The sequence below is a fragment of the Martes martes genome (assembly GCF_963455335.1).
Source record: "Martes martes genome assembly, chromosome: 13".
Classification (NCBI taxonomy): Eukaryota; Metazoa; Chordata; class Mammalia; order Carnivora; family Mustelidae; genus Martes; species Martes martes.
This window is the reverse complement of record NC_137901.1, coordinates 79,609,186-79,634,589: the sequence shown is the minus strand read 5'-3', so window position 1 is coordinate 79,634,589 and position 25,404 is coordinate 79,609,186. Positions and strand designations below refer to the sequence as shown.

Genomic DNA, 25,404 nt, shown 5'->3' with positions numbered 1-25,404 from the left:
CGCATCTAGGGTCAAGCTGTTAGAAAGTTCTTTCCCCACTGGAATGAGTTCCCTGCCCCTCTAACTCCCAGTCTGGCTCATGTTCCTCCCTTGGGAGCCATATGCAAGTTGGCTTCTTTTTCAGTAAGCCAGTCTAAGCCAGTCCCCTAAGTCAGAGGTTGGCAAGTGTCTCCTGTAAAGGGCAAGGTTATAAATATTTTCAGCTTTATGGGCCACGCTGTCTCTGTCATAACTAGTCAGCTGCGGCACCATAGCCAGCAAAACCCGTGGTTTGTCTGCACATGAATGGTGATGGCCACGTGCCAATAGGATTTCATTTATTGACATTTGAATTCTATAGAGGTTTCATGTCTTATGAAATCTTCTTCTGGTTTTTTCCCCCAATTAGAGAATGTAAAAACTACCTGGGGGGGGGGGTGCATATGACCCTGGGCCATACTTTGCTGACCCCAGGTTTAGATTTCACAAGATGGGGATTGGGCCTGGGCCAAGTGTATACCATTTCCTTGGTGTTTCCTTAGACGATGAGCCACTGGCAATGGGGGGATGGGGGGGCAAGGGTGGGAGACAAACATGGTGGGAGGAAATGAAGCCTGGTTTGGGGGGGGGGTGGGAAAGGGGCAGGACCAGGGATCCTGGATACAAAAGTCTAGTTGTCAGAGACCAATCCAGAGCTCCTGTGGACCAAAGAGCCAGAAAGAGGAGGGCTCTGGGGAAAGATGGGGTTTTCCCCTTTGACCAGCAAAAGGAAAACCCGGATGAAACACCATTAGGTAAAGACTTTGAGTCTCCAGCTTCATGCATGGGGATATCCCCACATAGGACCAAGAGGGGCTGGAAAGGGGGGCCCCATGGTAGGAAATGCCTGTGGTCTGAGAAATGGTAGCATTCAGGGTGCAAATCCATGTGCCCTTCGGAGAAGGTAAGGTCAAGGCTTCCCAGGCATCTTCACTCTGGGGACTGGTGCACTCGGGAAGCCTGTGTAGGTAAGGGTTTGCTCAAAGCAGGGCCCAGAGATAAACAGCTCGCTGTGGGCCACAGGGCACAAGTGCACACACACACAGTCTTTGTTGTGTGGATTCTATAGAGTGAATCACAGGCGAGGCTGGCAAGTACTATGTAAACATACACACACACACACCTCCCATTTGTTTTTTTTTTTCGTTTTCCTCGCAGAAGATGAATGAATGTGACCTCCTCCCAGTACTTGACTCGTGAATAAGACTGAGGTCAGCGGGGAAAGCAGAGGTTTGGTTCTTCCTGAATTGCAATGTCTGCAAACGAAAACTACTTTCTAAACAATTCAGGGTGGCGTCGCCAGGAGGAGGGTGGCAGGAAGGGGCTTTGGAAGTCTGGATGCTATGGAGACCGAGGAAGGTGGGGGCAAAGGAAGGACGCAGGTAGAGAAGTCAAGAGCAGGTGGCGTGGGGCCAAGGACAGATGCAAGGAACCCTGTTTTGCAAAGCAGAGATGCTCCTGGGGAGCAGGGAAGGCTGGGGTATCCCCCGGGATCCCTCAGACCTTGTCCTTAATCTTAAGCTGGTACTCACAAAACAGACAGAAAAGTCAGTCTTTGGCGACCCTCCCCCATGGTCCCCCCGCATCGCGGGTCTTGCCAAAGGCTCTGGGTGGCCATGTGAGTGAATTCTGGAAATGACAGCGGCAGGAAGGAGCAGTCCTGGGGTGGGCATTCCATCAGCAGGGTCGCCGTGTCCTGCCGGCTCCTTCCCTTCCTTACTTCCTTGCCCGCACTCAGGTCCCCGACAAAGACTGGGGTCCGCAGACCCCAGAAGTCCTGGTTGGATTAGAGGAGCCAGGACTGGATTCCAGGTCTCTGGGGAGCCGGTGGGCAGAGCCAAGGCAGGCCCAAGGCCACATTCAGGGTTGGCCCTTCAGGTGGCTTGCTGGGATGCGTGCGGGTGTGTAAGACGGCCCGAGATACACAAGTGTTGAGCCAGGAACCACAGTCATGGATGTCCCCAGAAGAGGAACATCCACTTAGGAATAGCCTACAGGGGTGTCTTTAGTCTCTGGTCCTGTGCAGGTGGGAGCCCATGCAGGCAGGCCCTCTGGGAGGCTCAGGCGTACCCCTTGGCCAGAGGTTCCAGAAGGATGACCATCTCATTATTTTTCCCAGTTTGGAAGCAGGCTTGGCCCCTATAGCATGAATCAGTCTGGGATCACCCAAAGTGGGGGAGACCCCCCCACGCACCCTTTACATTAGCTGGGATGCTGAGTCTGAGCTCAGGTAGGATTTTTGAAGTCTTAGGTCCCCTCTCTGGCAGGGGGACGTCGGGATAAGGTTGAGACCAGAAGAAAACCAAGCCTGGGCAGTGCCTAGGGAGGACAGTGAGGCTGTGGGCTTACCCTGGGCATCCTGTCTGCTGCCCAGCTGCCTGGCTACCGCCCTGCTGGGGGACAGACTTCCTTTTGCTGCCAGATCAGATGGCCATTGTGATCAGAAGACATCCCCTCATAAGGGCTGGGGCCAAAGAACACAAGACAAGAGGCTCGCCATGTTACTCCGCCTGCCCGACCTGCTTCCTGGATCCTTCCTGCATAACCTTCGGTCCCAAGGCGGCTGGGAAAACCTACCAGCCCAGGAGGGAGTGAGAGGGAGGGATGAAAGGCATGAGCACTGAGCAAGCGCAGACAGACCTCTCGTGGGGAAACCACTCTGGGACTTGGCACCAGGCTGGAGCTGAGAACGCAGACCCTCTTACAGTCTCCTTGCTTGCCTCCCTGAGAGGACTTCCTAAGGGTGAAATGGTGGGGGAATCCTTTGCAAACAAGATGCCGTGCATATGCCATATAATCCAACACATGTCAATCAGGGACCCACGTCCATCGCTGTGGTGGACAAACTTAGCTGGTGTCGATGCCAGAGCAGGAGGAGAGAGAAGGAATGTTCTAGAACTTCCTCCCCAGACCCCCAGTTCTCAGGCCCCAGACTTCAGGGGGTGTCAAGGATAAAGGCGAGCTGCAAGGAGCCCCCAGAAGTCATCTTGGCCAGGAAGCCATTGTGCTTTTCAAACGGCAGGGGAGCGCAGGGGCGGTGAGGCGAAAAGGGACGGCGCTCTCAAAGAACAGGAGAAGGCGGCAGAAATGGGGAACCATGCCCCAGAGAGGCCCAGAACTCAAAGACATGCAGGACTGTTTTGTGCACTTCGGAGCTATGTGCAAAGGAGCCACAGATCATGACAGGTTTGGGTGGGAGCCTCTGAGAACAGATGTTTACAAAGGAACAACTGAGCTCCCCGGCCCAGGTCTTGGCCTCGTGGCCTCCACGAGGTGGGTGCTCAGCCCCCCACCCCACCCCATCTTTCCAGACAGTGCAGCTGGAACCCACAACCCAGGGACCGAGTCGGCCAAGGGGCGTGGCAGCAGGGCGCTCCTGCTTGTCGCGGGGGAATCGAGAGCAAACGGTGTCGCGCACGGAGACACACATGGACACACAGACCGGTCCTGCGAGCCTGCCCACGCGGGCCTCCTGCCCTCGTCTCCATGGCCCAGGGGCTCTACCTACAGCCTCCAGTTCTCTTCTTGACACGGTCTCTGGGCCTCACGGATCAATCCCGCTTCTCCCTGGCTGGTCCTGGTAAGTCCTAGCTCAGGGGTCCCGAACCCTGCCCGGGGAAAAGGGCACAGGTCTGGGGAGTGGGGAAGCTGCCGAACTTGGTCGTGCAGTGCTCCCAGGCCGGCCGGGGTCGGTACCCTCTGATGGTGAGCCTCTGGCCTCCTGAGCTGGCAGAGGGCAGAGCAGGGAAGGAGAGGTGGCTCGGGGGCTGAGGCAGCTGAGTGCTGTCCCTTTGTCCAATGGTCACAGCCTGGAGTGGGGAGAGAAGAGAAGGGCAAGAGGTCACTGGATACAGCAATGCCATCTTTGGTGAATCAGCACCCTCTCGGCGGGCTAGGAGGCTTGAGATGAGCTCCTCCTGTCTACAAAAACCGGTGGAAGGGACACCCCTTTATACCGAGGTCCTACTATGTACTGGGTTTATGGACCTAATCTCATTCGAACCTGAGGATAACCTGCAAGATAGGCACCTTACACCCCTTTCACACCCCTTTCACAGACGGAGGCACAGAGAGGTTAGGTGTTTTGCCCAAGGGTGCACAGCCACGAAGCAGCAGGGTCAGGATTGGAAACTAGAACTCTTCCCACTTGAGCAGAGAGCCTCTGGACCAGGAATGGTCCCCAGCATATGGGCAGGGCTGATGCCGCATGCATGCTCCATAAGGGCTGGAAATACAGGAAGAGGAGGTGAGACCAGGAACCACCCCACACACTCCTGCTAGGAGCAGAGGCTTTGCTGACCACTGTTGAACAAAGGATCTGGGCAATCATGGCATATGTCGGTGCCCACTTTCCCAGCAAGGTTCTGGAAAGAACCCCAAAGGTACACAGGTGATCTCTTTGTAGAAGGCAGCGGGGTAGAGGTGTCAAGACCATGGATTTAGGGTCCAGACCAACCTGGGTTCCAAAGCTTCCTCTCCCCATTAGCTGTGTGACCTCTTGGAAGGCACTTAGCCTCTCTGTGCTTTGGTTTTCTTCTAAGGAAAAACATAATTGTGCCTCCCTCCTAGGGGGAGCTCTGAGGAGTCAGCAAGGCAATGAATGCAGATAGAATGCTTGACCCAGTGCCTGTCACATATGTTTGGTAAGTGGTACCCAGAGGATGGAGAGCATGCCGGTGGTCACGGGGAAGATCTGGACCGATGGCGTGCAATGGACATACAGCGCTATTGAAAAAAATCGGAAGCAGGGACTCCAACAGACACTTGTACAGCACTGTTAGGGCAGCCTTATTCCCAGCAGCGGGAGTGCAAACAAGCAGCGTATCCACCAACAGATGGAAGGACAAACCAAACACGGTACATATGTACAACGGATTAGTGCTCAGCCGTGGCAAGGAGTAACGTTCTAATATGCGCCATACCGTGGATGAACCTTGAAGACAGGCTACGTGAAGACCCCAGACACAAAAGAACAAATATCGTAGGACTCCACGTGTATGAAATATGTAGAATGCGCAAGTTCACAGGGACAGGAGATAGGGGAGAGGTTAGTGGGGGCTGGAGGGAGGAGGGACTGGGAGTTACTGTTCAGTGGGTCCAGTCTGTGTTTGGAGGGGACGAAAGGCTTTGGAAATGGCGGTAGTGGTGGCACAGCACTGTGATGTGATCAGTGCCACTAAATTGCACCCTGAAAAGTGGCTAAGATGGCAAATTGTATGTGATATATATTCCACCACTTTTTTTTTTTTTTTTTTGAGTAGGCTCCACACCCAGTGTGGAGCCCAACATGGGGCTTGAACTCGTGACCTGCACGGAGATTAAGAGTCAGATGCTCAGCCAACCGAGCCACCCAGGTGTCCCTCTACCACCATTTGTAAAAACAATGTCCTATACCCAAGCCCTCAGAGTTGTATATTTTAAGTAGGAGGATCATATGATGTGTGAGCTATATCGCAACAAAGTTTTTTTAAAAAAAAGAAATGCCATGCAAGTCATGGAAGTCATAAATTTTCTAGTCATATTTTAAAAAGTTAAAAAAAGGGTGAGGGGCACCTGGGTGGCTCAGTGGGTTAAAGCCTCTGCCTTCGGCTCAGGTCATGATCCCAGGGTCCTGGGATCGAGCCCCGCATCGGGCTCTCTGCTCAGCAGGGAGCCTGCTTCCTCCTCTCTCTCTGCCTGCCTCTCTGCCTACTTGCGATCTCTATCTGTCAAATAAATAAATAAAATCTTTAAAAAAAAAAAAGGGTGAATTTAATAGTATATTCTATTGAACCCAATGTATCCCAAACACTAGAATTTCAATGTATCACCAGTCCTATCAGTGTAATGGGACAAATTACTTTATGTCCTTTTTTTTTTTTAATCCTAAGTCTTCAAAATTTCTTGTGGATTTTACACTCGCAGGACATCTCATCTCACTATATTTTGAGTGTTCGAGAGCCACACGTTGGGAGTGGCCACTCTCGGGCAGCACAGGTCTGGACCCTCACCACTCAGAGGGTGGTTCATGGACCAGCAACACCAGCATCACCTTGGGGCCAAATCTCGGGCCCTGCCCCGGACCTACAGAATGGGAATCTGCAATTCCCCTGCAGGTTTGGGATGCACAGGAAACTTCAAGATGCCTTGCTCTGGAATGCAGGCTTGTCCCAATCGTGTCTCCAGTTCACCATGTGGCAAGGTGTACAGGGATTCTGGAAACCCCAGCTCCTCAAGTGTGACCCACTGGAGAGGCAAACCCAAGGCCCTAGACGTAAGCTTGGAGTTAGCTGCTCACATCCTTGCAACATGCTGGCTGCAGTGGAGACCTCCTGGTTGGTTCCCTCCACGGATTACCAAGGCCTAGATAGGACCTACTTTAGCCAAGCCCTCTGCCAATCCCCTGATGACACAGCAGGCTTCTGGAAGGACTCCAGCATTGACCGCACCACTGGAGTGACCATCACCAAGCCAGATGAGTGTGATCGAGAGAACCATGGGGTCTGATGTTGTGGGGAGAGAACATTTCAGGTGAGGACGCTGGAGCCTGACCTGTGTTCCCAGCTTTGTCAACACCCCATGTAGGTGTGGTTGAGTTACTGAATGTCTCTGGGCCATAGTTTCTCCAAATGGAAAAGGAGGCTGGATCAATCTGGAAGGCCCAATGAAGGCATCCCAGGCATTGATTCTGAGTAACTGGTGGTGGCTAGCAGGAGGGGTGAGTGATGGTGGATGTGCTGTGATTGATTCGCCATGCCTGCCGCAGGTGTAGGAATAGGGCACAGATGCCACACACATCTGCATCCATCCGATAGGTAATCCCTCTCCAAATACAAAAAGACACTATAAATCGAAGCCTAAAAAGAACAGAAGTCATCTTTGTTTCTCGGTGTCAAAGTAGAAAAGTCCTGGGGATTATAACCCCTCACGTGGGGGCCTGGCTTCCTCCCAGGGACTTTGCCTTGACATGACCTCCTCCGAGGGGCATTCCCTGACCTCTCCCTTCCACCCAAAGCCTCCAGTCATCCCTATTGCAATTTTTTTTTTAATTTTATTTATTTATTTGTCAGAAAGAGAGAGAGAGCAAAAGGGCGAGCACAGGCAGAGGGAGAAGCAGGCTCCCTGCTGAGCAAGGAGCCCGATGTGGGACTCGATCCCAGGACCCTGGGATCATGACCTGAGCCGAAGGCAGCCGCTTAACCCACTGAGCCACCCAGGCGTCCCCCTACTGCAATTTTATCTTCTTGTCTTCTCAACACAACTTCATCTGAAATGATGACCCTTTTAAAACACATTTACCTGCCTGTTGTACCTGCTCTAGAAGGTCAGGGAGCTGACTGACTTCGTTCGCCCTTGGATTTGCACCCCGAGAACCGGGCCTGGCACAGAGCAGGTATTCAACACACACAGATGGAGTAGAGAACGGAATGAGTAGGGGCGCCTGGGTGGCTCAGTGGGTTAAAGCCACTGCCTTCAGCTCCGGTCATGATCCCAAGGTCCTGGGATCGAGCCCCGCATCGGGCTCTCTGCTCAGCAGGGAGCCTGCTTCCTCCTCTCTCTCTCTCTCTCTCTGCCCGCTGCTCTGCCTACTTGTGATCTCCATCTGTCAAATAAATAAATAAAATCTTTAAAAAAAAAAAAAAAAGGAAGCGAATGAGTAGAAAATTTCACTGGCCCTAAAATTCCATCCTGCCAGACCACAGGGTCTCTAGTTCCCTGTTTCTCAGCCCAACTGTACGGAAAAAAAGGAAAAGAAGGCCCCCAGCTCTCCCCGACCCGGGCAGCTTTAAGCCCCTCTGTTCAGTTGACTTCTGCTCTCTCCTCCCTGATGCCCGGGAAAGCAGAGGCCATCCGGGTGAAGTCCCAAATGACACGTAGGGTTTGTAACACCAAGCACTCTTGGGACCCCATCTGGGGTCTGACACTCATTGGCCAACTTGCCTGCACTGGGTTAGCTGGGGAGAGTTCTCGCCTGTCAGAGCCTCCCTCTCTCTGTTTTCACATTCAAGCCATTTCCAGTCCTGGAAGGCCAGCAGGACGCAGCTGACCCTCCCTGCCGGTAGACAAAGGCTTAAGTATACGGAACACCTGTTACGGGGGGACACTGTACCAGCTGCCCCAGCACCTGGGCTGTCATCATCCTCACCGCACTCCTGCTAGAGCCGTCTGCCACCCTCATTCTTGAGAGGCTGCCACTACTGCTCAGAGAGGCCGAGTAACCTGCCCAAGGCCACACAGCTATCAAGTGGAGTGGAGGTTCCAATCCTTATCCACCTGACATAGGAGGTCTGTGCTCTTTTCGAGTGGAGAGGCTGGGCCACTGGGGCCTGTCCTGCAGGCTCAGCAAGGTCAAATGGTGGGGTGAGGAACAGAAGTCATCTTTGTTTCTCGGTGTCAAAGAAGAAAAGGGGTGAGGGGTAGCCTAGGGCCTCTCAGGTGAGATGCTGACAACTGCTCTGGTGTGCCATGTCACTGTGTGCGTGTGTGTGTGTGTGTGTGTGTGTATGTGTACACCTGAGTCCACCTCCAGGTGTGGGCCTGAGCACAGGGCTGTGTATTCCTAGAATGTTCTTGTGCAGCATGTGTGTGTCCCTAAGTGCTCCTGTATGCGTATGTGGATACAGGAGTGTTTTTAGCTTAAGTTTCTGTGTGGGGTGTGTGTGTGTGTGTGTGTGTGTGTGTGTGTGTGAGTGTGCACAACCATCTGTGCCCGGAACAGCAGGGCCGCGGGAGCAGGGACCTCTCGGAAGCCTCGTCCAGGCCAGTCTCGCTCTCACCTTCTGGAGGAACCACTGAGGCTGGGCCTGGGAGGGAGGCCCCCAGAGAGATGCCCCATGAATTACCTCATTGAGAATCACTGATCTCCCGTCTAAGAACGAGGAGGGGGAGGGCTCCAAGGAGGAAGCCTGAGAGACACTTATGGCAAGGAGAAGCTGAGAATCTTCCCTGCCCTTGTCTTCATGCAACAGAGAGTTCTGGAAGCTGTGAGATGCCATGATGGGGAGAGCTTGCTGGCCCCAGGGGGACATTTCCTGAAAGCCAGGCCTCCTGGAGGAATCCACCATGTAGCGGACATATGGGGCTTGTTGGGTTCAGGCCATCATCTCGCACCTGATGATCAAACTCCCTGGGGCATCAGCCTTCATCAGGATGAGATAGGCAAGGACGTAGCCATGGTAGCAACAGGGACCAAGGCCCTGGATGGTAGACCCTAGACTCCCCTGAACAGGAACCCGGTAAGAAGGCTGGCGGCCGGAGGAGGAAGGTGGGTGTATGGAAAGGAGATGTCTAGCAGAGGTAAGGGGGAGGGGAGCCAAAAAGCAGCAAAGGCCAGAGGACAAAGGCAGTGGGGAGAGATATGAAAGGAGAACACCTACTCTGCAGACTTCCAGAAATGTCCGGGGTGAGACAGGCGGCGGTTTCGCTTTGGCAGTTTCTCCAGCATGTCCATGAGCTTAGTGAAGGTAGGTCTTTCTTCTTGTTCAAAGGCCCAGCAAAAGAGAAGAATGTCCTAAAAGAAGACAACATGTGGTGATTTAATGTAAATAGTGATGTCTTGATACCCTTTGGCATCTCATTGGGTCTATATGTCTACCCATTTGCCCCACTAGCATATATCCCTATCATCCACCCACCCACCCATCCATCCATCCATCCATCCATCCATCCCAATTCATGCATTCACCCTCATCCATCTATCTATCTATCATCATCATCTTTCTGTCTTTCCTTCCATCCATCCAACCATCCATCCGCTCATCCAACTCATGAGCCCATATAGCAAACTAGGTAGGTCCTGTTCTAGAAGGTCTAGGATACACTGAGACCAGTAATGCTCCCCAAGGAGTTTCTTGGCTATTTTTTTTTTCCTCAAAGGGAGGGAGAAAAGTGTATCCTGAAGTCTCTATCCACAACCCAATACCATAAATGTTCTTCAAAGTTGAAGCGTTGGAGGTTATTCTTTTTTTTAAGATTTTATTTATTTATTTGACAGACAGAGATCACAAGTAGGCAGAGAGGCAGGCAGAGAGAGAGGAGGAAGCAGACTCCCTGCTGAGCAGAGAGCCCGATGTGGGGCTCGATCCCAGGACCCTGAGATCATGACCTGAGCCGGAGGCAGAGGCTTAACCCACTGAACCACCGAGGTGCCCCTGGAGGTTACTTTTAATAATCACCTTATTCGAGAAAGGAAAGCCTATATACAGGTAATCTTTAAAAACACACCAGGTAATTACTCCTTCCCTGATTTATGTGTCTTCTGATCAAAAGACAGCACTCTTCCTGCTGTGTTTTAGAGGGTGATTATTAATTTATACTCAGGCTTCTCTGTTTGTGTATATCTTATTCTGAGATGGATCATGACTTCAAAATTTTTATGTAGAAGCAAATAAATTGAAATCATAGTATGGGTAATATTTTAATGAATATCTTTTAAAAGTAACAGAAAAAGAGGAATTCACTTTTTCTACTTGATGCAGCAATCCATTGCTAGGAATAGTCTGGACAAGTGCTACCGCACCCTTGAGGCGGGAGCCTGAATTGCAGGCATAGTTCAGAAACTTCCCCTCCTAAGCTCCAAATCACGTGATCTGACAAGGCTGTGGACTGGCTTTTGTGCCACCCTCTGGGGAAGCATTCGTAACCTTAACACACGGGGAAAAAGTGGCCCTGAACTGTATCTACCTCTCTCCTTGTCCCCGAGAGCACTGTCCCAGGACTTACCGAGATTTCTTTCCCCATGCCAATCTGGCTGAGGTTGGGTTTCATGCCTGTGCCCATTTGCCAGATTATTGCCTCTGCTGGTTGAGTCTTGAAAGGCCACTCCCTGGCGTGGAGTTCATACCATATTGTGCTGTTGGCAGATGTAAAAGAGGTTGTTGATGTGGTATGTCACTCACGACCCTGTGTCCCCTCATCAACACACATCTGCCCAGCCCTCCTGCTGGCTAACCCCTCCACTTTCTAGTCTCTTCCTCACGGGACTGTTGTTTTGCTAGCCGGGACGCACCTAAAGCTTTCTTGATGGCTTTGAAGTCATGCTTGTCCAAGGATACCTTCCCTCGTATCCTTGGACACCTTGAACCTACCCCTAAATTAAAATGAGTCAAAATCTAGAACCCAAAAGTGTAATAGAATGTGGTTAGGATTTCTGATCCCACACTTGTAATTCTAGGAAACCACTGTAAGGAAATACTTAAGAGATACAAAAAAATCACTTACAAGGATATTCTGTACAGCATTATATATAATATGAAAACAAGGAGAAATGACACAACTGTTCAATGAAATGAATAGATTGCATGTATTATGGCAAATCCAGAAAAAATGGAATATGATATTATTATTAAAAGACTTCAATGAAATTTTGCCGACATGAAAAAATGTTTACTATCTAATTTTAAATGAAAAAAAGCAGGACAGGAGACTGTATATAAGGTAGTACCTATTCTTTTTTTTTTTTTAAGATGTTATGTATTTATTTGACAGTGAGAGAGATAGAGAGATCATAAGTAGGCAGAGAGGCAGGCAGAGAGAGAAGGGGAAGCAGGCTCCCCACCAAGCAGAGAGCCCAATGCGGGGCTCGATCCCAGGACCCTGAGATCATGACCTGGGCTGAAGGCAGAGGCTTAACCCACTGAGCCACCCAGGTGCCCCAGTAATATCTACTCTCAAAAAATCATATATGTATCAGCAGGAGAATAAAGAGAAACAGCAAAATGTTAATTAATAATGGCTAACTCTGGGTCATAGCATAGGATTTTTTTTTTTTTTTTGTAATTTTGTTTTCTAAATATAAGGCATCCTGTGGAATAGTGGGGGAAAATGCTGGGGGGTAAGGGTGGCAGTGAGGGCCTTGGCAGGTGCCATGGGGTGCTCACAGGATGCTGGGAATTGCTGAGCTGTAGGAAGGGACTAGGTCTCAGCTCACGGGGAACAAAATTCCCCAACTCAGGAAATATCTGAAACAATCCTTAGGGAATGATCTTCCCTCTAATCTAAGATAATTTATGCAAATTTGCTTTAAAGAACATGAAGCCCTGTTATCTCCTTTACTGATTAGAGGACTCTGTCAAACCAGCTATTTCTAGGGTCCTGCTTCTCAGCATGTTGTTCCTCCCCACCCCCCCAACCACCAAACTCATCCCCCTGGGGCAAGGAGAGGTGAAGCTCAGATGCTGGGCTGTTGAGTGACATGGCCAGGCAGTTGTCCCCGTCAGGTGCTAGATGAGGCCTGTTATCATCGTAATAATCAGTAACACTTACTGAGTTTTGACTCCGGCTAGACCCGATTCTAAGCCCTTTGCATTTATTATGATTACAGGGGAGGTGTGAGAAGCATGCCTTCGTACTTTGATGATTTGGCATCTGGGGGCCTCCCTGACCCCTGGAGGGACTGCCCTTCTGCCCAGGGGCCAGCTCACTCCTAGAGATAGTAAATGGCTCTCTTGCCAGTGCGTCTTTCATATGCACATTAGCCAATCCAAAGCCCCACCCCCTCCTCCATCAGGCTTTCACTGGGGCCCCTATTCTCTACCCTGGATACCCCCACACTCTAGAGCCCACCGCATTAGTCAAACCAGCCCATTTTAGCCTGCTTACCCTGCCTCACCGGTTCCTCCCTGAGGAAACCACACTGAAGTCTCCCGCCCACATTGTCCTCCTGCTCCCTCTGCCTTCTGACCCTGGTGCTTTCCCTGTGTGGTAGGATATGCGCCCCCACCCCGCACCCTGCTTTTGACAATCATGAACAACAAACCACCTCTCCAATGATCCTTGCTTCCTACTTGATTGCCATCATCACACCCGAACGAAAGTAAGACCTACATTTTCAAACAGGAGGCACGATCATCATCCCCATTTTTCAGAAGAGGAAACTGAGGCTCCGGAAGCTTCTGTATCTTACCCAGGGCCACACGGCTGATAAGAGGTGCAGGCTGGAGCTGAATCCATTTGATCTGACTACAGAATTGCAACACTGGCCACTACGCTACGAGGAAACTACAATTGATCCTATTTCAAAGTCCTCTGTGAGTGTAAGTGTAGGATTTGGGGCAGGGGGCAACCCTGCAGCTGACTGTTAGGGCCTGGGGAAGGAGTCACAAAACGGACTGCAGGCAAGGGCTCATGCAGAGGGGGAAGGGAGCCCAGCAGGAGCCTGGGTGCAGGTGCCTTAGAGGTGTTTTCTCGCTGGATCCTGAGTGTCTGTCATGCTGGGTTTATTATCTTTTATTTATGGTTGAGGGAAATAGGGTTTTTGTGGTGAAATGACTCTGAGGTCCCCGTTTGTGGCTAAACCCTCCAACTCCGGGTTACAGTGTCCCAGGGTGGCTCCCAGATCCACCCCGGATTACCATAAGACAAGTCACTGAGCCACCCAAGTCACTGAGCCACCTGAGGCCTCTTCCCTCCCCTGTCATTCAGGTGCCTGTGAAGATTTCAGGAGACAGCACCCACAAAAACCTAAACACGGTGCTCCATAGGCTTTTAAAAGTCCAGTTTTGTTCTAAGTCATGCCTGAGCATGATGTTCCCAAGCAACGAGATGCACCTAATTGACAGGAAACCAAGAGCGCCAGGTCCCCCAGAATTCAGCAGTGTCAGGAATAAAAGCCTCATTAAAACTTCCTTTCAAAGCCAACTTCCAAGAGAAACTCACACTAAGAGAAAAATAAATTGCTAAAGATTAAAACTCCAGTGGAAAACCAATTACTTATTTTGGTGCATTTGTTAATTACATTCTTGTTTCTTTTGCTAAATTTATACTACAATATATACCAACTTAATTACTGCAGCTTGGTTTCAGATAACAGTATCTAACTAGATAAAGTTGTGGGCGTACACTAATCAGGGCAAATGATGACATCTAAAGGGGTCCGAGGGATGAACGTCTAGAATCCTGATGTGCCCACAAATGTCCCCCCATCCCTCCTCCCCGAGATTTACAGAGAAGACATAGTGGGGGTACTTCTCCATGGACGACGGTCTCTCAACATCTCTTGGTAGTGCTAAGTCTAATTGGACACACCTGCAGGGCTGCACTTTCCCAAACAGCTTGCCCAATGTTGTCTCTGTTCATAACCAGCAATCTTTGCAACCGCTCCAGCGGAAAGGATAAGGCCAAGATCAACATGGCTATTTGAGGGATGGGAGCCTAGGAGCCTTCCCGGACGCACCCTCTTGGAGCTCTCGTCCTGCACCTCGGGGCTGAGTCCTTTACCTTCTATCCATCCCTACACTTGCAAAGACATCCCATTCTCTCTCACGAGTGCGATTTCTCTCTCTTTGCTGAGAAGCCTTAAACTCTGAGAAGCCCTAAACAGCTGAGAAGCCACAACTCCAGTTGTGTAGATACAGCTGCCTTCTGGTTGGTTCCATTGGCCATCTCCAAGGTAGCCCAGACTCCCTGTGTCCAAATCTGCTCTCTTTGCCCTCTTAGCATGGCCTAGGTGTCCCCTCCAGGATCTCTACCTTGGTGAATGATACTAATCTCTCCCAGTTGCCGATGGTAGGTATCTGGGCACCATCCACATTCAACCCAACATCAGACCCCATCCTCCCCACCCTTCCCCATCCATTTCCAGCGTCCAAACCCACTGGCACTGATTTGGTAGAGAATGTCAGCCTCTCCCCCTGGATTGGTCACCCAGTCTCCTAATCTCATCCTTCTTTCCATTCTCTGCACAGAAGAATGATTATTCTGAAACTCAAAATATTATTACATGCCCTGGCTTAATAACCATCAATGGCTCTCCAGCGCCGTGAAGATCAAGTGAAAACTCCTTAACTCAGCCTCTTAGTCCCTGTAGGATTGATTCGATTTCCCATTCTAGTTTCTCCTGTTACCACCCCCAGCTCATACTTTCCTGCTTCTCCATCTCTCAGCTCCCTCCCCCTCCACTCCCCACATGTTCCTTCCTTGTGGGAAATTTGTATTCTATTACCCTAGGCCTCTTCACATGTTCTTTCTGTCTAGATACCTCACCCTACCCTCATCGGGCCCACTTATATTCTACTGCTAATTTAGGTGCAAGAGTCACCTCCTCTGGGAAGCCCTCTCTGATCTCCCAGGCTGGGATTAGTTCCTCCTTCACTCCCCCAGTCCTGCTGAGGCCTTGTGTCAACAGCCATGTGAGGGGGCCCCCTTGGAAGTGGATCCTCAACCCATCTAGCCTTCAGAGGAGACTGCAGCCCCAGCCAACATCTTGACCATAACCTCACGAAAGATCCCGAACCAGCTCAGAACCATTCGGCTAAGCAACCCCCGACCAAGTTCCCAACTACAGAAACTTGAGATCACAGATGTTGCTTTAAGCCCTCAAGTTTTGGATAATTTGTTAACGCGAGACGTTCCATATGTATTGCTTCAGCAAATAAATAAATGGGTCAAGCGACTTGCCACTGTCATGTAACCAATTAGAAACCCGGCATATTAAGGTTTGCTAGAATCACTGTTTCTACCACACCCCACTTGGATACCCCCAATCGCACCCAGAAAACTGACCCCTAGGCCCCAGCAGATAGGTGCCCCGTCTCTTCCAAAAGAAGAGAAGGAAGGGTTGGAAATTGTCCCTCTGCCTGGGTTGGGGCTCCCCACGGCCAGCGTGGGCCACCTACCCTAGTGCAAAGACATCTGAGTGCTTAGAGAAGGGGAGCTTGTCCTCTTCTGTGTCGGGAGACAGCTGGCGGATGATCTCTGGTGCCAGGTGGCAGAGCCAGCCGTTTTGGATGCGTAGTTTGTCCTCCCGCCTGGAGATGCAAAACACAGAGTGAGCGCGCTTCCCAGCCCAGGGAGGACCAGTCCCCCAGCACCGACCCCAAGCCTCTGGACCACTTCCACTGGCTTTCTCACATCTCCTGCACTGGGCACTGCCTGCCCTTGTACTTGAGGCCAAGCCCCAGTAAAAGGGGCAAGGAAGTCTGGTCTGGAGGGAGACACTCAACACCCAAACCATCCTCGGGTCCCTCTCCCTCTGAGGCATCCCCTCCTGCATATTCATTCCACCCATACAGCTGAGTCTTGTTATTCATGGCAGTTATGTTGTATAAAGTCTCTGCAAAGAGTGAATTAGCAAATACAGAATCATGGCTCCTAGAGGAAATATGTATTCACGCACACACCTCACATCGGGTGTATCTTAAATCCTAAAAACAGCTCATTCTAGTACATTCTATTTCATTATTTTAAGGAAGAAAAAACAAGGCTCAGAAGTGTTGAGTGATGTGTCTGGGGCGGCCCCACAACCATGTGCCAGAATTGCAAAACTCTGTCCCACTGGCCCCGAGGCCCAGGGCTTCCTGCACCGTATGGCCCCCTCCTGTCTCTGTTCCCCAGTCTTCTCTGTCTGCTGGTCCTCTCTGTATGAGAGCCCAAACAAGAATGAAGGGCATCCCCTTGTCTGACCTCAGCTGGGAACACATACACCAGGTGATGCAAATTTTCACCACTCTGTGCATGGCCGGGAATGACTGCGAAGTTGCCATATTGATTTGGGGGTACAAGGAGATTGAAGCGAGTAGGTAAATTCACAAAAATGGAATCCACGAATAATGAGGATTCACTGTATTTCTGGAGAACTGTTATGCCTAAGCTCTCTGTTTTTGGCACCGGGAACACAGAAGTGATGGAAATGTGCAAGGTCTCTGCCCTCCTGGAGCCTGTGCTTTGGTAGGAGAAGGGGGTGACAAATGAATTAAATAAGTAGGAAAAATACAGACAATGATAAGCATTATATGAAAAAATTTAAACAGGGGACTGTGTCAAAGATAAGAGGGAACTCACTTTAGATAAAATTGTATCTGAAAAAAAATTTTATCTGTATTTATCTTCACGTGGTAAGACTTTAGTTAAGTACAGAGTTTTCCATTTGGGACTGAAATCTGAGCAGATCTCCTACAAGGTTTCCACTGTCTCAAGACTCCCAGGAAAGGGCCAGTTAGTTACTACAGGGAGAGGGGGCAGTGATGGGGGATGGGGATGGATATCTCCAACCATCAGGAGTGAGATCACGGTGGTCCAGAGCCTCCAGAATGTGGAGACCTGGGGCTGGCTGGATTCTACAGTTCCCCTAGGGTAGCTTCTGAGCCAAGTCAGGTGTGATGCGCTGCTCCCTGACCTGCACTCATTCATATCCCGTGACCATGACTCCTGCCCTATCTGAACACCTTCTAGAGCGGCACTATCTCATAGAACTTTCCATGATGATGGAAATATTCTCTGCCTGTGCTATCCAATATGGCAGCCAGGAGGCGTCATGGCCATCGGGCACTTGAAATCCAGCTAGTGTAACTGAAGAATTAAAGTTTTAATTTGATTTAATTTTAATCAAAGTTAACGTTCGGGATGCCTGGGTGGCTCAGTCAGTTAAGTGTCTGCCTTCGGCTCGGGTCGTGATCTCAGGGTCCTGGGATCAAGTCCCACATTGGCTCCTTGCCCCGCAGAGAGCATGCTTCTCCCTCTGCCTGCTGCTCCCCCTGCTTGTGCGTGCTCTCTCTCTCTCTCTCTCTTTGACAAATAAATAAATAAAATCTTTAAAAAAAAACAAACCAGGTTACAATTACATAGCCTTATGTGGCTGGGGGTTATTGGACAGTGTAACTCTCGAATATTATTTACTACAAATGGGGTTTTTTCATTTACTTCTTACCATGACCATACATGGGAACTAGCACTTTTTGTTAGTACGCATGAAAATTAAGATGAAAAATGCTTATTAACATCATCCCCAAAGTTATCTTGTGGACCACACATCGGGGAAAGAGAGAACCCTGACAAGAGAGGTCTCAGGAGTCTGGGGTTTGGATCATTCTTTGTGGTGGGGGCCTGTTCTGATCAGCATCCCTGACCTCTCCTCACTGAATACCAGTCTGACCCCCTACCCTGTTGTGACAACTAAAGAGGTCTCCAGACATTACAAATATCCTGGGTGGGGACAGAAGAGCCCCAGCTGAGAATCACTGTTCCCATTTATATAGAAAATAAGGAAATGGTCCAAATGTCAGTCTTTCAGCATCAGTAACATAGGACTTGTTACACAGCAGACCCAAATCCATTGGAAAGCCCTTGAGTTGGCAGGGCCACGTGAATTCTTGCTTCCAGAACTGGGGATGCCTGCAGGAACTTAAGGACTTATCTGTTGCTTACTAGCCATGTGACCCTGAGCATGCCCGAGTCTCCACTTCCCCATCTGCACAATGGGCACACTAATCTCACACAAGGCTGATGCAGGGCTGTGTCAGCTGCCAAGGTCTCAGGATTATTATTAGACAGAATTATTACCTATGGATATGTTTACATCTTGAGGACTCAGAGATGGAGTTGAGACTATAGCCCAAGGTAAGAACATCATGTAAGAAGGTAGGGCCATGGCCTGAGCCAGCTGACACTCTCTAGGTACAGCCAGGCCATGGTGGGGGGTGCGATGAGATGGGGTGCTACTGCCAAAAGAGAGAGCACCTCAGTTCTGATGGCTTTCTGATCGTTCCTGTTGCCTATTCTGGACTCGATAGCTAAATGTCAGTGGTTTGCAACTGCTGGCTGGGCTGGGAGGAGGGATGCTGGCCACTCCCCAGCTATCAGCCCAGGGTGGGAGGGGGCACACACCCGGGAGGGGGCCGGATGCCAGGCCTGGCCCAGACACTCCGGGATGTCCCATTCCCTTGGCGATGGGCCCACCGGTGAAAACTCAAATCATCGTCATTACGGTTATTATTATGATTAATAACAGCCTGCGGGATGCTGGCATGATAGTGCTGGCGTGGAAAATGACACCTTCTCTCAATGACAATGGCAGCACAGCTGTGTGCTTGCAATGCTGGGGACCGGCTCGGGAGGAAGCCCCGGGGTGGGTCTAGATGTTCAGGACATGCTCACTTGACTGGGCAACCCCCACCCCTGCCCAGGCCCAGCCGATCTCCCCCTGCTGGGAATCCAGCCCTGTGAATGCCCCAGGCTCTAACTCAGGAAGGAGGGGAGAGGCGGGACAGCCAGTAGCCCTTGCTGAGTGCCTACTGTGCACCAGGTTATCCAACACACTTCATCCCAACAAACCCACGATGGGATGGGTAAGATCCTGCTCTGGGGATGAGGACACAGAGCTTCAAAACACTTAAGTGATCTGCCCAAAGCTGCAGAAGCAACAAGTGACCCCAGAAATTCCCAACCACAATTTTCCAGCAGTTCCTGGGGAAACAGCACCCTTAGGGAGCAAACTGAAATCCTACACGAAAACTAAGCTCTACGTATAACTACAGCAGGAAACACTGAACCACCAGAGGAGACCCCCGATGGGGACTCGTGGGAAACCAAGAAATGTGGATTTCTTCTAGGAGAGGTCGCTGAGGGCTCCTTGGCCTCTCCCAACACTGCTCCCAACACTGTTTGTGTTGAGGACCAGGCTGCGCAGGGGTGGGAGTGGGGGAGTACCGGCTGGACAGTGAGGCCAGCAGCCACCTTGCCCTTGACTTGAACTTTCTTCCCCAGTTGACACTGGGTCTCTGTGAATGAGGTAAAGGAAAGGAGGCTCACGTCATTCCACTTCCTTTCTTCCTCATTACCCTGGGGCTTTAGAAAAGCGAGAACCAGAAGGGAGAAAATCAGAGGTCCTGCCCTCCTTCTCTCCACCTGCAGGAGAATTCTCTGGCAAGGACAAAAGGGGGAGGGGGAGGGTATGTGGACATGCCTCCGGGTTGGAGGAATCGGACTTTTTTTTTTTTTTTTTTAAGAGCCTTGAAGCAGGTTCACGAAAGCATCTGCTGGGCCTCTTTTTTGTCTGGACGCAGATACCCGAGTTCGTAGTGATGTTACCAACTGCTTCCTCTACCCCTTGGCCCGCGTGATGGATGAATGGACGTGTGGACGTGTGTGCGCATGCGCGCCCTGCAACGCCTGTGCCCGCAAACCCGCTTCTAAGTGCCGCTGGGGAGACGGACGGAAGAAGGAACTCGGTTCAGCCCTCGCGGCTTTCTCATCTTAGGGGCTTACCGATAGTTTTGGAGATGCACCGAAATCTTTTGGGGCGGAGTAAAGAAACTTAAGCTTCTGTTGCGCTTTCTGTATCTAGATCAGAAAGCAGCTAGATCAAGTGTTGCTGGTTTTTTGGATGCTCTTAGATCCAACGTATGATGTAGCACGAACAAAATTCACCTTGGGGGGCCCTGGGGTGGACCTCAAAGAGATCAGTACCGCAAAGCAGCTGAAACTCAACGTGGGGCTGCCATCTGGAGGAGGCTCGGGCAGGTTATAAAAGGCCTGATTAGAGAAAACCTGCAGGGTTTTAAAGTGTGTGTGTGTGTGTGTGTGTGTGTGTGTGTGCCGCGCCTGCACGTGGCTCGCGTCCACACTCCAAATTAAAAGTCACGGAGGGCAGACCTCCCGAATCATGGGTTGTTCATTTGGAATCAAGCTGTTTCTCCTGGTCAACTCAAGGCAGCTTGCCCTCGGGTGAGTGGCTCCTGAGAGTTAATTACTTAAAGACGGTTAATGATTCTCCTGGGTGACACTGGGGGAGGTATATGCAAATTTATAGTAATTACAACAACTCAGCAGCAGCTACTCTGTGCTGTGTGCCCTGTGCTCTGGGCACTGCTGTTGGATCCTTGATTGTGTTCTTTCGGCCCCACAAGGATCCCACGGACGTAGGCGTGATGACATCGTCATGTTTTCTTGCAGACATGGAAACCGATGTTCGGGGAGGCTTCGGGAGTATAACTAATGTCATAGTGATTAAGGGGCAGAGTGATTAAGTGGGGGCCACAGGTGGGTCTGGCTTTAAATCCCTCAGTACTCTTGCTGCACTAAAATGGATCAATTCATAAGAAAACTTCGAGCAAGGACTGTTGGGTGATTCCAACTTCTAGGTGGGTCCCCGGGGCAAAGGGGGATCTTCCAGTTAAATACAAGGGCAAAGGCTTTCAAGCATTTAGGGATGTCCTGTGCCCAATAACGCCCGTGTGTGGAAGAGTACCACTTGAGAGAGAGCCTCCCCCAGGGAATCATGGCTTGCTCTAGCATCAGCAACAGCCTAGCTACCCAATTAAGCGACCTCAGGCCCTACACCCAGTCTTGGTCACTGATACCATTTGGGTGGCTGACTTCCCATCCCCCGACAGTCATCGGCCAAGAACTCCGCTGGGCCCTTGCACCGCCGCTCACCTGCCAGCCTGCAGCACCCCGGAAATGCTGAAGAGCCCGAAGTCTGTGATCACCACTTTGCCGTTGTCATAGAAGACATTCTTTGACTTGAGGTCCTTGTGAAGGATCCCCTTGGCGTGGAGGTAGCCCATGCCCTGCGGGGAGCAAGGAGATGGGAATTTCCAGGGAACACCTGAGTGGTCGCTGCTGCTACTACTCTGGCTTGGGTTCACCCTCCTTGCCTTTCCTACAACAGCGCCCCAAACAGCCGCAGTTCCGGGGACCCCAACGCAGAGGCTCAGGGGCAGGGTAAGAGAAGTCACGGCAAGTGGGAACAGGAAGGGTCCCCAAGACACACATCTGCCACCACCCTCAGACCCCCGCCAAACTGTTCCCACCTAGCTCTCCTACCTCCCGAAGAAGAAACAAAGAAAGATATCCCTAGTGGGGCGGGGCTGGGGGGAGTGAAGACAAAAACGGAGAGGAGGTCCCCAGAGAAAGGAATTCCATTCACCACCTCTCTGCACTTCCTTTTAAAAACATAACTTCTCTGCAGAAGATGTGTTTCATATCCTCTTAACCCGTATCAGTGCAGAAACCCCTGCTTCCTCCAGGGATGGATCACGAACCGGTGATCAAGACCACGGAGGAGAGAGTCTCCTGGAGGTCTCGCTCAAAGGTCTCTAGATTTTTGGTTTCTCGCCTTTATGAGCAGTCACATTTTATCTCTTCTAACAGCTTAGTCCTGACACTTCCAATGGGAACTCAAAGCCCCAGTCAACTGACTAATGAGGCACCTGCCAGAAAACACAGGATGTTCCAGTTTGTTTTAATCCCAAACAACTTGCAACAATTGGATGTTTCCCCAGCAGCTGCGGAGAGAGATGGCGTGCGCTCATGGGGATTCAAGCATCGGTGGGGTAAGGGATTCTAGCCGCACAAACTTCCCTGGGTCCCCACGACGGGCCCAATTATCATGATGATGAGGCACCAGATGGCAGCCAAACATCGGGGGACCAACCCTAATGTGGTATCCGGGCAAAACCCCTCCTCACCTACAGTCTGGTATTTTTCAGATCGAGTCTAATTTTAATTTTTTTTTTTTTTTAAATCCAGACTGTTGGTCTGAAGCCAGACCATGCATCTCAGGAGGGAGCCCCAGGCCCTGTGGTACCTTCACAATTTCTTGGGCAATCTGCCTCGTTTTGTTGACATCCAAGACGATTTTGGCGTCCCGCACCACAGAATAGAGCGTCCGTCCCTTACACAGGCTGGAAAGCAAAAGGACAAAAGAAACGATCAGCAGTTGTTCAAAGGCGAGTGACCCACAATGGTGGCTGGATGGGACAAGTAAGATGGCAGGTGCCACTAGTTTGCCTATCAGAGACCGAGCCTGTAACTGAACCTCAGATCTGGCTCTAGGATGCAGATCGGGGTGGGGGGCACATTCTGTCACGACACACCAGCCCTGGCACCGAGGTGCCTGCAGAAGCTAACCCAGTCCAGAGGGCAGGCTCGCCACGTTCCATCTGTCCCAGACTTGCACAGAAGGAGAGCCGCGCATAAACCAACAACTTCTGGGGTCCTCAGACACCACTCAGACAGCGCTCTGCCAGCCACTTGTCGCAGCTGCTCCCGCTCGCCCGAAGCTGCTGAGGGACAGTGATAAAACCCCAGCAAAGTGGTGGCTCACGTCCACCAAGTACCATCGGCCAATGATGCATTCAAGCCTTCAGATGGCGGCGTGTCGACACCGGTACTCCTCCCCCCACGCCAGATGCCTGTTGAGATGGAGAGCCTCACTTTTTCAGCCTCACGGAGTTCATTGCAGGACCAGTGGTGTAAGATAAATGACAAGATGACAGAGGACGTTAATGCAGTGACGGTCACACCTCCCCGTTTAGTTGCCTGCATGCCCCTCTGTCTGTCCCTCCCACAATGAGCTCAGTTCCTGGCACACACACACGCAGCGGGCCCTCAGTACATGGTCACGGAAAGGGTGAGGGGATGAATGATTTCTAGATTCACCACCACATTCCCAGCCCCTGGCACCAGGTCTGGCTCATGGTATTGGTGTTGGCTGAAGGAGGAAGGGATGGTATTAGGAAAGTTCATGTTCCATCCTGTGTCAAAATAATGGCTTGAATTTTTCTTTTAATATAGGTCTTCATCGCTAAAAGACTTGTAGTCCTTCCTTTAGTATGCTTCAAGCCCTTGTTCCGTGCTGGACTTAGCCGAGATCGTGTGCTTGGAGCTAGAACTGTTGGCGGAGGGACCTCAGTTTGGATCCCAGCTGTGCTCTTTACTGTGTGCCTTTGGGTGGGTTACTTAACCCCTCTGGGCTTCGGTTTCCACAGCTATCAATGAGAAGAACTGAATGAGAAGAGGCCAGGGAAATGCCTGGCACCTGGTGGAAAGGGTAGCACAACGGTTGGAACAGGGGCCTAGTCAAACTCTGTGGGTTAGAATCCTGGCTTGTCGGTTAGTGGCTGTGTGACCCCAGGCAGGTGAGTTAACCTCTCTGAGCCTCATTTTCATGATCTGTAAAATGGGGTCAATAGTTCCTGCCTTACAAGATTGTTAAGGAGACTCACATGGAATCAGGTATGTAAAGGGACAGGCATCTCTCCATGCCTGACATATATTAAGTGCTGGCTGTTAAGAGAGGTAGTATATGATCAGTAAAATGGCAAAGGCACACACACCCTTGTGCAAATATGTATTATATATTAATACACACATCACATCTGTTTGTCCAGCTATTATATTCCTGCCGATATACCTAGCTATGTATCCACTCATCCACCCATATATCCGTCCAAAATGCTACCCATGATCTTTAACTAAGATTCATTTCTTCACTTCCTTAAGGTGAGATGCTCAGGGAAGCAGACTCCCAGGGAGTCTGATTCACCTGTCCAAGGTCGCCCAGGAAGCTGGCAGGAGGCAGCCGCGGTGACTCAAGGCTGTCCCCTGCTGTTGCTGTCCTAGGGATACGTTTGCTATGGCTGCTGCGGGAGAGGGGAGGGAGTGGGCTGTGCAGCCAATTAAACCATCCTGACATTTAAATATTGGGGATGGTGGAGACCGTGGGTGGATCTCCTCCCCTGGATACTCAGCTCTTGAATACCCACCTACACTCATTACAGGCCAGAGCGCAGAAAAGACCGTCCCCACTGCATATGGCAGAACAGATCACCACACCAGGCTCCCAGACTTCCAGACTCTCCTTCCTAGGGTGACCGCAAACAAGTCACAGGCTTCAAACATCCATCCCACCTTCTTTCTCTGCTCACATCTTCCTCTCCAGGAGCAGTTGTTAAAACCTCTGCCTCTCTCCCTACCCTGTGGTTTCTGGGGCGGCTGGAGAAACCACCAGCCACTGGTGGGATGTAAATATGTACAATCACAGCTTGGCACGGCTACCAAAGTGAAATATACAAATAACCCCCAATCGGCATTCTCTCCTCTAAGTAGGTACACAACAGGCATGCATACTCGTGTTCACCCACGGATATGCCAGAATGCACTGCTATGTTAACAGCAACCCATCCATAATAGCCCCACGCTGGAGCTAATCCAAATGTTCCTCAACAGAAAGATGGATAGACTGTGATAAAGCCATATAACAATATAACAATATAGGTCTCTACTATACTATAAAACAATAAGCTGCTGCTAATGGCAAAAAACATAAACACCATGTTGAACAAAAGAAGCCAGACACGCAAGACTCACACAGAATAATTCCGTATGTAGAAAGTGCAAAAGCACACAAAACAGACCCGCATGCAAGAAGTCAGCGTAGTGGTGACCCTTGGGGGCACGCACGGTTCTGTTTGACTGGAGGGCTGGTACTGGAGTGTGAATATAGTGGAAATTCATCAGGTTGTGTTCTTAGGATCTGGACACTTTGCCTTATAGTATACTTTTAAAAGTTTGCTTTAAACAAATCGGCAAAGTTGCACAATACACGGGTGTTGAAATTTACAAGAAAATCTAAACCAACACTGATACCCCAGGCATCCACTTTTTTTTTTTTTTAAGATATTGCTTTTTTATTCATGAGAGAGAGGCAGAAGGAGAAGCAGGTTCCCCACTGAGCAGAGAGTTGATGTAGGACTCGATCCCAGGCCCCTGGGATCATGACCTGAGCTGAAGGCAGATGCTTAACAGACTGAGCCCCCCAGGTATCCACTTTGAAGCTCGTTACACAGTTCCGAGAGGAATTCTCTGCAGAGGAATTGGGGGCTCCCAGCCTGGCTGTGCCTGCCAGGT

At 50.6% G+C, this 25,404-nt stretch overlaps 1 protein-coding gene across 1 annotated transcript in view; it reads right to left on the bottom strand.

Annotated features, from left to right (window-relative positions):
* Positions 1-9,370: 9,370 nt before the first annotated feature.
* KSR2 (kinase suppressor of ras 2) overlaps positions 9,371-25,404 on the bottom strand; it is a gene marked incomplete at both ends in the record, with an annotated part of 399,795 nt that continues 383,761 nt past the window's right edge. Inside the window, 5 exons of the mRNA XM_080821671.1 lie at positions 9,371-9,508; positions 10,720-10,849; positions 15,612-15,743; positions 21,148-21,281; positions 22,301-22,397. Of these exons, the coding sequence (XP_080677797.1) occupies positions 9,371-9,508; positions 10,720-10,849; positions 15,612-15,743; positions 21,148-21,281; positions 22,301-22,397 (631 nt within the window). The remainder of the gene's footprint in view (positions 9,509-10,719; positions 10,850-15,611; positions 15,744-21,147; positions 21,282-22,300; positions 22,398-25,404) is intronic.